The following is a 13,242-nucleotide window of genomic DNA, read 5'->3' on the forward strand; positions in this document are numbered from 1 at the left end:
CAGAGCAAATCATCTGTTGTATATTCACTATCTCATCAAACCTCCCAATGTCTTGACCTTTCTTTGGTGAATTGAAATCACACGGTCTCCCCTTGTTCTGGTCCAACAACTGTCCCTGGCTACAGGTTCCACATGAGCACAATAGATGTTCTGGAATGACAGTGCTTTACAATGTTACCCATGTCCCAATGTTCTGATCTACGCAAATGCCTCCACATTGTCAATAAGACACAAAGATCTTTGTCTAACTACAAGGATATTTATTTGGGGGGAGGGGGAGGATGGCTGTTGTCTGGGGCCCACGGAAACCCTGAGGTGAGAGGGGGAGGGCACACAGCGCTCTCACACTGTCTGGCTACCTCCCTTTGAAAGAGCCCTTCGGCCAGAACAAGGTCTCCCTGGATAGCCCCACACACTCCTGGGCTCACTCCCAGGACAGGTTTGAAAAACGATTCTGCCTTCTCTCTGCCTCAACCTGAGGGCCACTGTGCCAGCACAGGAAGGGATGGGCAGTGGTAAACTCATCCAACCCCCTTTTACAGAAGAAGGAGCGTGGGCGCAGAGAGGTTGAGGAGTCCGTCCAAGCGCACACAGCTGCATCCAATCCTTGCTCAGGTTCCCAGGCTCAGAGTTATTTGTCCCAGAGCTCTGGAGCCCCTTCCTCAGCCACTGTGGGACCACGAGAGGGCACAGGTCGGCATAGCGTCATTCCTGAGGGCTGTCCCCCTCTTCCCCGTTCCTGCTCCCCCCAAACGCATCCTCCTACATATCTCCTTTGTGCGTGTGTTGGGACAAGGGCCTCCCTCCCCTCGCAGGGAAGGAGGGAAAGTACCCTGAGCCCGCGGACGCAGGTCCCTAACCCGCGATGGGCGTCGCGCAGGAAGCCCGCTCCCAGCGCGCCGGACCGGCGGGAATGGAGCTCGGCTCCTTTAAATCCCGCCCGGGCGCGCCCGAGCGGAGCCGCGCCCTTCCCGGACCCGCAGCCCCGGCCCGGCGCGTCTCCGCCACTCTCCGCCCCGCGCCTCTGCTCCAGGGAGCCGGCTCACGCCTCGGGCCTCCCGGCGCGGCCATGAGCCGCATCTACCAGGACGGCGCCCTCCGGAACAAGGCGGTGCGGAGCGCGCGGCTGCCCGCCGCCTGGGACCCTGGCGCCCACCAGGGGTAGGCCCCGCCGCCGCCTCTGGGAGCCACCCCAACTCCGCCACCCCAACTCCCCAGGCTGCGGGTGGCACGGAGGAAGGGAAGATTGGGGTGCCCACATTGCCCTCTCGGGCCCGCGCCCCGCAGCCCGAGCTGCACCCCCTGAGACAAAGATGCGCAGGGCCACAGGCCGGCTTGCCCGCGGGCTCGGACCTGTCCCGACCTCTGTCCCTCCTCCAGCGCGGGCCTTTGCACGGGTGCCCACCCCCTCTAGAAAGGACCGCGCCCTTGGGGTGCCGGTGGGAGTTGGCGAGTCCAGGGCAGAGTTGGGTGCAGGAGAGCCCGCCCCGGCGGATATCCAGATCCTAAAAGCAAAGGAGCCCTTCCAGTCAAACTGACACGCCACTCACACCCCTGCCTGGAGCCGATCCCGCGCACAGCGACCTGGGAGCACGGAGTAGAACCGCCCCGTGCGTCCAGACGCTGTCAGTCTTCAGGAAGCAGGCTGCCCAGCCTTTTCCTTTGGAACAGCCGGTGGGCCCCTGTTTTCTTTTAGCAGCCAAGTGCCTTAACCATTGTGCCACCAAGACTGCCTGAAACCCAAATGCTACCTCCTGTTTTGTATGTGGTGGTTGTGACAAAATAAGAGTTGTTTTCCAATCGTGATTTCCTCCCCCCACCCCACACACCTTGTCAGCCTCTCTCCCATTTCTGCATTCCCAAAGAGGGAGCCTCCGGTGCTGATTTTATGCAGAGTGGAACCAGAAAACCTCGGGTTCAGCTGATCTCACGGGCCACCCTGCCATCTCAGTCTGGTCAGGAAAATCCTAAGTCCCCGCATCCCCGTTTCTCCAGCTCCACCAACCACTTCCGTGTTAGGTTGTTGAGGAGCACTGCTGGCGTAGTATGCTGCTAACCCAAGGTCAGAGTTCAAAACCACCGACTGCTCAGGGGAAAGTTGAGGCTTTCCACTCCTGAAGACATTGACAGTCTGGGAAACCCACAGGGGGCAGTTCTGTCCTGTTCGAGAGGGTCACTAGGGGTCAAACTTGATGGCCCTGAGTCATTAGGTCGTCCCCTATGTGATGTGAATGACAACAGAAATATATGCACGGCTTTAAAGTCAATGAGAAGGGATGATCATAGATAGCCCTTTAGAAACACCCCCCCCCCTGCCCAAAATTGTTTTTCGGTTAATAAAAAGGCAACATCCTTTATATGTAGTAAACGTTTTGATAGTTTACAAAAACCCTTCGTGCCCACGGTCTTTGTCACCTGAGGAGCAGTGGGGAGTGCTGAATGTGTTCTCTGCCTATTGTATGTAAGACTGAGTTCTGGGCTCTGCAGGGGGGCCCATTGCTTGGTCTCAACAGCACTGCCCTCTGGTAGTGCCCTCACTTGCACACCCACTCTGGGATAATAAAATCCACCCCTCCCACCGCCCCCCATCCCCCCACCCCCACAGGTCAGGATCTTGCTTCGCGGATCTTGGGCCATCACACTGGAAGGGGGCTATTTTCTGGGAGAGCTGACCCATCCCTTCTCTTCCTCTTGTCTCAGGGGCAACGGGGTCCTGCTGGAGGGAGAGCTGGTGGATGTGTCACGGCACAGCATCTTGGATACCCACGGCAGGAAGGTGCGCTGCTTCTGGGGTGGCAGCTCGGCGCTGGCTTTAGTCCTTCCAGAAGTCGCTCCCTGCTCCAGGCTCTGCCAGTGCCGAGGACTGGGGAGGGATGCAGCTTCTTCACTGAGTGGTGCACGGGTTGTTGGGAGATGTGTCCCAACACCAACACCAACCAAATGTGGCTGAAGATGGGAAGGGATCCATTCAGGCCATGCTGGGCAGTGTGTGGCCAGGAGGAAAGGCCCGGGTCGTAGCTCAGAAAACAGACCAGGCCCTGGACCCAGATAGTGTGATTGGGCTGAGATTGGGAGCCTGAAAGCAGGAAGGGGTGAGGTGGATGCTTCAGGACTCAGCTTGTGGATGCCCTGAGGAGGGCCTGCAGGGGTGACTTATGAAAGGAATGGGGCCAGGAGCCTTGCTGGGCATGGAGTAGAGGAGGGGAGGAAGGCAGGATGGGTGGCTGGCTCTTTGTTCTTAGAGTCTAGGGCCCAGATCCCTTCCCTCTGGCCTGGTACTTCCCACTGCCTCAAAGTAGCAGGCAAGGTCAGAGAGGGCAACCAACGACCTCACCCCTCCTGGGTACCAGCTCTGATCCTGGGCAGTTGTGCGCATGCCAGCCCTTGGGAGTGGGTTATCATAAATGTACCGCTACGTTTGTTGTTTGCAGCTCTATAGAAGCAGGGCGGCTCTTGGCACCGACTCATCTTTTTTCATTGCTGTTTGCGACTGGGCATCTAAGAATGTTGGGCGTTTACAAAGCAGGTCACCTGTGTGGACCTGGATCTCCACTGGGTGCACATTGGTGGCAGGGACTATGGGAGAGGGCTGCTGTTTTCTGGGCTTTTATTTCCACGCTTCATGTGACCTCTCCGTTGTTGACAGTTAGTGACTTCCCATCTCCTTGGAGCCCCTGCCACTGTTGCTCTCTCTCATGTCCAAGGTGACATCTTACACAGCCATCTCTTTGCTGTCGCTCGTTGCTGCGCCAAAGGATCCCTGCCTGTCTGCCAAATAGAATCCCAACCCAGAGCGCCAACTGAACGGCTGCCTCCAGCGGATGCTGCTTGTTCTGAGTGTCCGCGCCACCCCATGGCATGACCCGGATATGTTGACAAGGTGACTCGTTGATAGTAGCACCCTGTCAAGGTGGCCAATGGTGCTACCCAGAGCCTTTCTCTCTACCCCATGAGAACGCCCCCCCTCCCAGCCCCCCACTACTTTGATGCCAAGAAATGCTTTGCTTCGCCCTTCCTGGCCATGCCAATCTGGAGTCCTGAGCCAACCTTCTCAGGAGAGTCCATGTGCACGCCCATGCTGAGGCCGAACTTCTGCTAGGGCTGACTTGTGCCCAGGCAGGCAGGGTGCTCTCCTCAGCCCGCTCCAAACTTGCTTCCTCCAAGTTTCTTGGTGAAGCTAGAGCTAAAAAAGCAATGTCCAGTCAGGTCGAGCTCCTCCCTTGGCCATTCCTGACCTCCCTCATCCATATCCACTCACCTCGGCTAGATCCTCAGGAACGCCAGTCCGTCGTGATGGGCTCTCCGACCTACCCCTTCTGACTGCCCCTCGCTCCAAAGCTCATTCCTGCCCTGTTGCCAACTTGTTTCCTGAGAGACCCTCTGGGGTCTTTGCTGCTCCAAAGGATTCCTTCTTATTTACCAGATAAGCTCCCAATGCCAACTGGGGATCTGCCTCCAACTGATCACGCTTGCCTTCCTAGCCTCGGCTTCCCCAGGTCTTGGCCAAGTGGCTCAAGGCGCTCCACTGTAGGTGGGACTCTAGATTTCTGTGTACCTGTCTTGTGTTTAATATCTATTCTAGTCCCTTACCTCTGCACTTGCAGGTCTCTCTGCTCTCTGAGACTTCACCTTCCTCAGCTCTCCCAGGAAGTGGGCATCTCTTCATCAGTCTGCTGGCATCATGCGTTGGCCTTTTCTTGTTAGACTAGCCGGCAAATAGCAGCTAGGGTTCGCTTCCCGCTTAACACCGTGCTTGCTCCTCCCCAGGATCCCATTGAAGCCTTGCAGCATTCCTAAGGGTAGCCATCACTTCACCCCTGGCTCGCAGAGGATCCTGGAGCTTGGGAGGCTGGGAGTGATTTGTTCCAGGTCATGAATCTGTTGGAAGAGGCAGAGGGGCCACTGGGCCCAAGGTCTTTCTCAGTACCTTTCCCATGACACGTTGGCTGTATCCACTTCTGCTTTATGGTGTTCGGGGTGCTTCATGCTTTGTGCTTGGCTCATGGATTTTTGCATGTACTTTCTATCCTGGTCATGTGCAGGCCTTGTGCCCACCCTACTATGGACCTCTAAACCTCAACTCGCAGCCATCTAGTAGATTCTGACTCATACCAGGCCTGTAGGACAGAGTAAAACTGCCCCCTGTGAGTTTCAGAGAGTGTAACTGCTTCCAGGAGTAGAAAGCCTCCACTTTCTCCTATAGAGTGGCTGGTGATTTCGAACCGCTGACCTTGTGGTCAGCAGCCCAACATGCAACCCACTACACCACCAGGGCTCATTGTGTGCTCTACTGAACACATGAATGAATAAATGAATGAATATTTGAATGGGGGACATCAGCCCAGCTTGAATATTTTTTAGAGCTGAGGTGGGACTTGAGGGTTAAGGTGAGGTTGAGGAGGGCCATGCCCAGAGCCCAGGGGAGTTGTGTGTTGAGGTGAGCACAGTGATGGCAGCCTCCTCATTCTCTCTCTGCCGGACCACAGGAACGCTACTACGTGTTGTATGTCCAGCCCAGCAGCATCCACCGCCGCAAATTTGACCCCAAGGGAAATGAACTTGAACCCAACTTCAGCGCTACAAAGAAGGTGAACACGGGCTTCCTCATGTCATCATACAGTAGGTATCCTTCCACCCTTCTCCCTCAGGGCCCTCCCACAGGGCGTTCTTCCTTGGCCCCTGAACCTCTCAGCCCCTAGATAATATCTTCCCAGGATGGTTAGCCTTGAAGCTACCTTGGGACCAGGGTCCTGTCTAGCTTTCTATTTCCCTTCCATCTTCTCCTACAGGCTACAAGACCACCCATGACCTGGCTCTGGACTCTTAACTGGTTGTGTCCATCTGTTTAGGTCATGCTTCTTAGTGGTTTGATAAACACTAAGTAAACAGTCTCCATTTTGTGATCTGATGTGAGTGGTCAATCCATTGGAAGAGGCATTTATTCCCTTGTGGGAATGGCCTGCATCCAACAGCTGTAGATGTTTTGGCAAAGCCTACCCTTTCTTGATCCTGTATCTGATTTGTCATCCTCTGACCTCCTGGTCTGGGGACTTGAGCCAGCAGCCTTTCATCTGACTTGCCGATTTTGGGATTTGTTAGCTTCCATTTTGAATCATGGCATTGGCAAACATATTGACTATACCATGGACTTCCAGAAGAACAAATCAAATTGTCTTGAAAGAAGTAAAACCAGGATGCTCTGTAGAAGGGACGATGTCTAGACTTTTATCTTGTGTACTTTGGACATGTTATGAGGAGACAATAGCCCCAAGAGGAGAGTATCGTACTTGGTAAAGTGGTGTCAGTGAAAAAGAAGACCCTCAGTGAGATGAATTAACACAGTGGCAGCAACAATGGGCTCAACCTTAGCAGCTATTGTGAGGCTGGTCCAGGACGGGGCCGCGTTCCGTTCTATGGTACATAAGGTCACTGTGAGTCGGAGCCGGCTCGAGAACACCTAACAATAACAACAACCCCCAAAACCTTGCGAGCCAGCAGCCTGCTGCCTGACCTGCTGCTTTGGGGTTCTTCCGCCCTTGTAACCATGTAAGTCAGGAGAAGCTTCCAGTAAGAGGGGATCCGTAGAGCATCTGGAGACCACTAAAGTTTGTTCCTGCTTCAGCAGATCCTCCCTACCTCTCCCCAAAGCAGTAAGACTCAGGATCTGGAGAGATCCCTGCCTGGCCTCCATTGTTTCAGGAGGAAGGCAGAATTCTGTAGTGAGTTTGGAGACTGACTCGTTGTGTGATCTTAGAGCAGTAACTTAACTTCTCTGAGCACAGGTTTTCTCATCTGTAACATGGGAATCTTAAAGATGGAGTAACCCTCACTGAGATTTACTGGTCAGGAAGATACTGTGCTGACACATGCTTTACAGGCCTCATTTCGTTTACAGCTGCTGTCAGTCCTGTCAAACAGGCACATTTTCTCCCTCCTTTTCAGGCGCAGGGCAATGAAGTAATTTTCTCTAAGCTCAGATTCATGAGTACCCACAGGCCTGCTGTGCAGTCTGTGAGGGGTGACTGAGGCAAGGCATCTAGAGCACTCAGTCACAAAAGACGCTCTGTGGGAGTAGCAGAGGGAGGAGGAGAGTCGGGCATAGGAGGAGGAATGGAAGGGGTAGCTGGCTAACTCCATGAACAACTGCCCCCTTTGCCATGAGACCAGAACTGGAGCGTGCACAGCGACCATTACCGAACAGCTGATTCCTCAAAGACACTACAGGAATCCTGATCTAAACAGGGATTATATGGATCAGAAGTTCAAATTCTCAGGGACTCCAGACTTTCTGGAGCCATGGAGGCTAGATGAACCCCTGAGCCCAGGGCCCTGAGATCATCTTGAAACCTGAAACCAAACATAGGTATCCCCGAAAGTTTTTTAGTGAAGACTGTTTTGAGCAGTCTGATCAGTCAAGATCAATCTAGATCAGTGGTTCTCAACCTTCCTACTGCCATGACCCTTTCATACAGTTCCTCATGTTGAGGTGACCTCCAGCCATGTTTTCATTGCTACTTCATAATTATGGAAAAATGTAATTTTGCTACTGTTATAATTGGGATACCCCTGTGAAAGGGTCATTCGACCCCCAGGGGGTCGCGACCCACAAGTTGAGAACTGCTGATCTATAGGGTATTAAATTGACAACAGCTACTCTTGTGGATTAGACAAGAAGCATGGGGGCGGGCAGTGAGTTTATGGTGATGCAGAAGGGACACTTGGGGAAAAGGAGGCCGGGCATGGCGCCACAACTTGAAGAATGTAATCAATGTCACTGAATTGCTGGTTGGGGTTCCAGTTCATACGAGCAATGACTGATGACTGGTGGCAGATAAGTTCTCGTAGTAATATCGTCTTAGTTTCGTGAGGTACCTTCAGCAAAAGGCATACTTCTATGTCAGGAAAAACCATTTTGAGGTCAGGGCTAATATAAGATTTTTAGCAAAACTTAGATGAACATCTTCTAAAATCACCGAAGCTTCGTAACATAGATAGGCTGTCCTACGTAAAACAATAGTTTTTAGAAGCACCAAGAATTTTGAGGAATGCTGGAAAAATTTACGAAATGAACCCCAAGAGGGAAGACAGTCAACCCGGTGAATGAAGAAACAGCGTCCGAAGAGCAGACACTGGTCGAAGACTATAGGATGACCATTGTTAAGGTAGCTCTTGGAGTTGAGCTCTCACTGGCTCGGCGTTTTCAGTGGTAAGTGATCAAGCTTTGGGTTGAACGGTTTCTAAAAGCACTGCATGAAGATGGGCTGGCTCGAAGGGCTGATCTTTCCAACAAAGCTGAAGCTCCTGAGGACGAGCCTTGCCGCTGCCAGTCCAGTCCCGAGCGAGCGGCGTGCGCCAATCGAAACGGTGGCTTCTGAGGGAGCTGCGGGGCCAGTGAAATGAAGGCAGAGAGATCAGCTGAGAAGTTCTAGTGCCGAAATTTTTGGATTCCAAAGAGGTCATATTGGTAGATTTTCTCAGACCTGGTGATTGCGGAACTTATTTTGAGGAGGATTTCAGAAAATTGAAAACCACAGTGGTGAGGAAAAGGCCAAGGAAGTTGGACCAAGGGGTAATTTTACCCATCAGCTGTGCAGCTGCTCCGTCTTTGAGGGTAGCAGAATGGCTTGTGAAAATCTCATTGGGGTGCCTTACCCCATCTACCCATGGCCCTACCCCTGGTCTGGCCCCTTCAGGCGTCCTTTTGTTTCCCAAACTCAAAAGGATATTTCAAAGAAGAATGATTTGAGACCCCAAGAAGGCCAAAGCTGCCATTTTGCCCTGGTGTAAATCAGAGAATGCAGAATGTCTGGGAGATGGAAGCGCCACCTTCCGAAGAGGGTGGACCTAAGTGTGGACGACATACTGAGAAAACGGTAGCTTCGCGATTTGATGTTTCTCTTGAAGAACATTTTCTATGACTTTCTAGCCATGCTTTTTGACTTACCCTCATATTCTCAGGAACAGAAATCAAAAGAAACGTAAAGGGGAAAAAAAGAAGAAAGAAAAGGTAAACATAAGCCCTTTGTAAGAACTTCAGGAGTCTTGGTGACATAGTGGATTATGCCTTGGGCTACTTAACCACAAGTCCAGCAGTTCAAACCCACCAGTCACTCCGAAGGAGAAAACTGAGGCTTTCTGCTCTTGTAAGATTCACAGCCCCAGGAAGCCACAGGAGCAGGTCTCCCCTGTCCTGCAGGGTAGCTTTGAGCCAAGCTTAATTCGATGGCAGTGAGTGTGTGTTTTTGTTTCTGTAAGTGAATCGATAATAACCCATCCAATGCTGTCTATCTGCAGAGGTAGAAGCCAAGGGGGACACGGACAGGCTCACCCCCGAGGCGCTGAAGGAGCTGGTCAATAAGCCAGAGCTGCTGGCACTGACGGCGAGCCTCACCCCAGACCAGACCGTGGCCTTCTGGATGCCCGAGGCACAGATGGAAGTGATGGAGCTCGAGCTGGGGGCCGGGTTACGGCTGAAAACGCGGGGAGATGGCCCCTTCCTGGGTTAGCAGTACAGCCTTCCTGCTGACATAACTTCTTGTGTGGGAGTTGAGGACTCCTGGTCCCCTTCCTGAGCCTTTCCTCGGAGCTCATGGCCACTGGCTAGTCCAGTCTCGGTGGGCCCCAAGTCACTTGATATTTATTTTAAAATTCCTGGACACATGCCTTTGGGGTCTTGGCCTGGATGCCCTGGATTCCAGAGTGTTGTCCAAGCCCATGGTTCTTGTGAGCAGCCTTATAGCCTAGTAATCTAGTGCAGTGGTTCTCAACCTGTGGGTCGTGACCCCTTTGGGGTTCAAATGACCCTTTCACAGGGGTTGTCCAATTTATAACAGTAGCAATATGACAGATATGAAGTAGCAATGAAAATAATTTTCTGGTTAGGGGGGTCCCCACAACATGAACTGTACAAAAGGGTCGCGGCATTAGGAAGGCTGAGAACCACTCAGAGACTCCCTCACCACACCCTGGCCGAGACAGTACAGAGGACAAAGGCTGAATCGAGTCCCACAGGACCCCCCACCCCAGACGAAGCCCTCCCCTTCCCCGCAGTGTTTCCCACGCAAGGCAGAAGGCCATTCAGCTTCTCTTCTTCTTTCAGAGTCATTAGCCAAACTGGAGGCAGGAACCGTGACCAGATGTAATTTTGCTGGGGATGGAAAGACAGGCACTTCCTGGACAGACAACATCATGGCCCAGAAGTCTTCAGAAGGGGCCACTGCGGAGGCCCGCGAGCAGGGAGACGGCGCAGAGGACGAGGAGTGGGTAGGTCCGGGAGACGGCTGTGGACCTGGCCTTGGAGTGCTCCTCTCTTCGGGTAGTGTTGTGGGACGAGGGGAGGACAGCAGCTCGTTTATCGGTCGTGATAAGCTCCTCATGGAATTCTGAGGGGTGAGCCCAAGCCTGACAGCCACGGTGAGGGGGACCTGGACGGGCAGTGTCCCCGTTCCGCTGCTTGTGGCGTTGCTGAGTCACAATGGACTCCAGGGCACCCTACATCCACGCACCAGAAACATTCCTACAAGGTTCCGGGGGCACACCCTCCGTCTCAGTATCTGGTGCTGCCCGAACAGAAGCCCCATCCGCGAATGGCTTCAAGAGCAGATGTGAATGTGCTCCCCTTTGGAGGCTCTGCATCCAAACCGGGCCTGGCAGGTAGACCCTTCTGTGAATCTCTTAGTGCGCAGCGTCCATTGACCGCTGTCCGTGTCCCTTGGCATGTCTTTGCATGAGTGCCGCTGTGGCTACTTTCGTAACTCAGAAGTGATTGGGTTTAGGATCCACCCTACGTTGGATTTTCTCATTAACATAAGAACAGGAAAGGCAGGTTGCAGCCCCAAAAATAGATGTCTCAGGGGAGACAGTTTGACCTGGAACCTTTCCGAGCTGGGTCTGTCTGCATGTATGCCCCAAAGATGTAAGGAAACCAGGAGGATTGGAAGAAAGGGGTACTGAGGAGAGCCTGCAAAGGCCAGTAAATCTCTCAAGCATTTCCACTGCAAGTGATTGCATTAGCCGGGCCGGGTCAGGCCAGGCCGTGGTGCAGGCGCATGAGTGATTGGCTTCTTGTTTGAAGTAGCTGGGAAGTGACTGGGTTGCTCCTCACTAGTTTTTCCCCCTGGGTCAGCCTCCTGGTTTAGCATCAGGCTGCAGGCTCTTCACAGTTGGGTTGTTTTCCTAAACTGTATTTCACTCAAAGATTTGAATCGCTATCAAAGGCCCCAATTTGAACAGTAAAAACAAAAATGTTTCCCAACAGGAAAATGAGCCATTTATCTAGGTGATAAAGATGCTTTTTATCTATCTATCTATCTATCTATCTATCTATCTATCTATCTATCTATTTATTTGGGGGTGACAGAGAAAGCAAGGCCAGATAGAATTGAGAGTCTGGATTCTCTTTTGTCTTGGGACGGGGGATCTGGACTGCAAAATCACTGAGAGCTGCCGGCCTGGCTCCAGGGCGAGCCTAAGGAAGAGAAGCTGTTTACCCAAAGACTCACTAACATGCTTTTACTAAGAGCTCTCTCTTTGTGTCTCTGCCCCCTTGGGTTTCCCCAGGATGCCTGAAGTTCATGGGGGACAGCAGGCCTCCAGGGCCCCACCAGAACCTGCTGTGGCGCTGTTGAGAGGTTCTTCCACCCACTTCCACTCTGGAGCTGAAGACAAAGAGCAATCCACCTGAATCAGCCTTACCTGATCCTTCCTACCCCCATCTTGGAACACCCTTTGGATAAGCTCCTCTCGTGGGGGTGGGGGCATACAGTGGCTCAGGGAAGGACCCTCCCTGGGTGAGAATCTAGTCTTCTTAGACCTTTTCCATCCTGGCCCATGATCTGGAACTTATTTTGAGAGACAGGTGGTAGACAAGTCTGGGGCAGTCTGAGATGAACTGGCTTGGTCTTGGTGCAGAGTTGGGGAGCATCCATTGGTCAGAATGGTGGGGGAAGTTTCCAGGGGGCACTTTTCTCTGTGCCTGCGATTCTTCCTGCTTTCTTTCCACACACCCACACCGTCCCAAGCCCCACACTCTGCATTGCAGCCTCTGCTCTCCTGCTCCCAGCCTCCTTGTCCCTGTCCCTGCTTCCTTCCACTGATCCTGTGCCCCCTCCGAGTTTCCTGTCTGCTGCTTCCTTCCTGGGCTGGTTCCTGGTGAATGCTGTTCTCTGCGAGGCCAACAGTGTGCACTCTCACTCCCCATCTCTCAGACTCACTCTGCCAGGCTGCGTTTTTGAAAACACTTCTGTTGTTGTTTTGTACCTTGGGAACTTTTTAATAAACAAGTAAATTTTCAGAAAAGAATTCTTCCAGCGTGCTGAGTTCTTGTCGCGTAAACAGTGTTCCAGCTGAGTAGCGTCCCGATTGGAAGGACTCCCATTTCTCGTTGTTCTTGAACTTTGCCTTGCTGGCTAGTGTACCCAAATGCAGATCCGAGGAGCGAGAGGGAGTTAAGTGTACATGTCCTAAGGAGGAGTAAGGACTGGGGGGCACGTAGATGGACCTTGCTTGACTTGAGGAAAGACAGGGGGTGGCGGTGAGCTCACAACGATGGTGAATTAAGATGACAAGGAGTCGGGGTTCCCTAGTGGGTTATGCTTTGGGCTGCTAACTCCAAGGTCAGTAGTTACAAAACTGCTCCTCAGGAGAAAGATGAAGGCTTTCTACTCCCGTACAGCGTTACAGCCTGGAAGCTCCACCCTGCCCCATAGGTCACTGTGCGTCGGACTGGGCTGGGTAATGGTGAGTGCTTGATGTGAGGATCCATAGTCTCGGACGTTGGAATCAAATTGATAGCAGTGGTTGGGTTGGACTTGGTTAATATATCAAGAAGGAGCCCTAGTGGCACTGCCGGCTGCTAACAGCAAAGTCAGTGGTTCAAACCCACCAGCCGCTCCAAGGGAGAACGATAAGACTGTCTGCTCCCATAGGGATTCAGTTTCGGAAGCTCAATGTGTCAAGGAGTCCCTGTGTGGCACAAACAGATCACACACTTGGCTGCTAACTGAAAGGTTGAACATTCAAGTCTACTGCAAGGCTACTTGGAAGACTGGCCTGGAAATTTACTTCTGAAGAATTAGTCATTGAAAACCTTATGGAACGTAGTCTGAATTGACACACCTGTGATTTCCTTGAATCAGCATCAATTAGATTCCACCTGGGCGACCATGCCAGATGCTTTCTGTGATAATAGCTCCAGCCGCCCTCTGTGAGTGCCCCCGTGTGCTGGCACTGTGCTGGGAACTG

At 52.7% G+C, this 13,242-nt stretch overlaps 1 protein-coding gene across 1 annotated transcript; it reads left to right on the top strand.

Annotated features, from left to right (window-relative positions):
• Positions 1–1,063: 1,063 nt before the first annotated feature.
• On the top strand, positions 1,064–12,300 carry LOC142456738 (arpin). The gene is made up of 6 exons (XM_075557972.1): positions 1,064–1,161; positions 2,701–2,776; positions 5,487–5,619; positions 9,295–9,501; positions 10,100–10,263; positions 11,560–12,300. The coding sequence occupies exons 1-6, from the start codon at positions 1,070–1,072 to the stop codon at positions 11,566–11,568; spliced, it is 681 nt and encodes a 226-aa protein (XP_075414087.1). The 5' UTR covers positions 1,064–1,069; the 3' UTR covers positions 11,569–12,300.
• The last annotated feature ends 942 nt before the right edge of the window (positions 12,301–13,242 follow it).

The sequence above is a fragment of the Tenrec ecaudatus genome, chromosome 9 (assembly GCF_050624435.1).
Source record: "Tenrec ecaudatus isolate mTenEca1 chromosome 9, mTenEca1.hap1, whole genome shotgun sequence".
Lineage (NCBI taxonomy): Eukaryota > Metazoa > Chordata > Mammalia > Afrosoricida > Tenrecidae > Tenrec > Tenrec ecaudatus.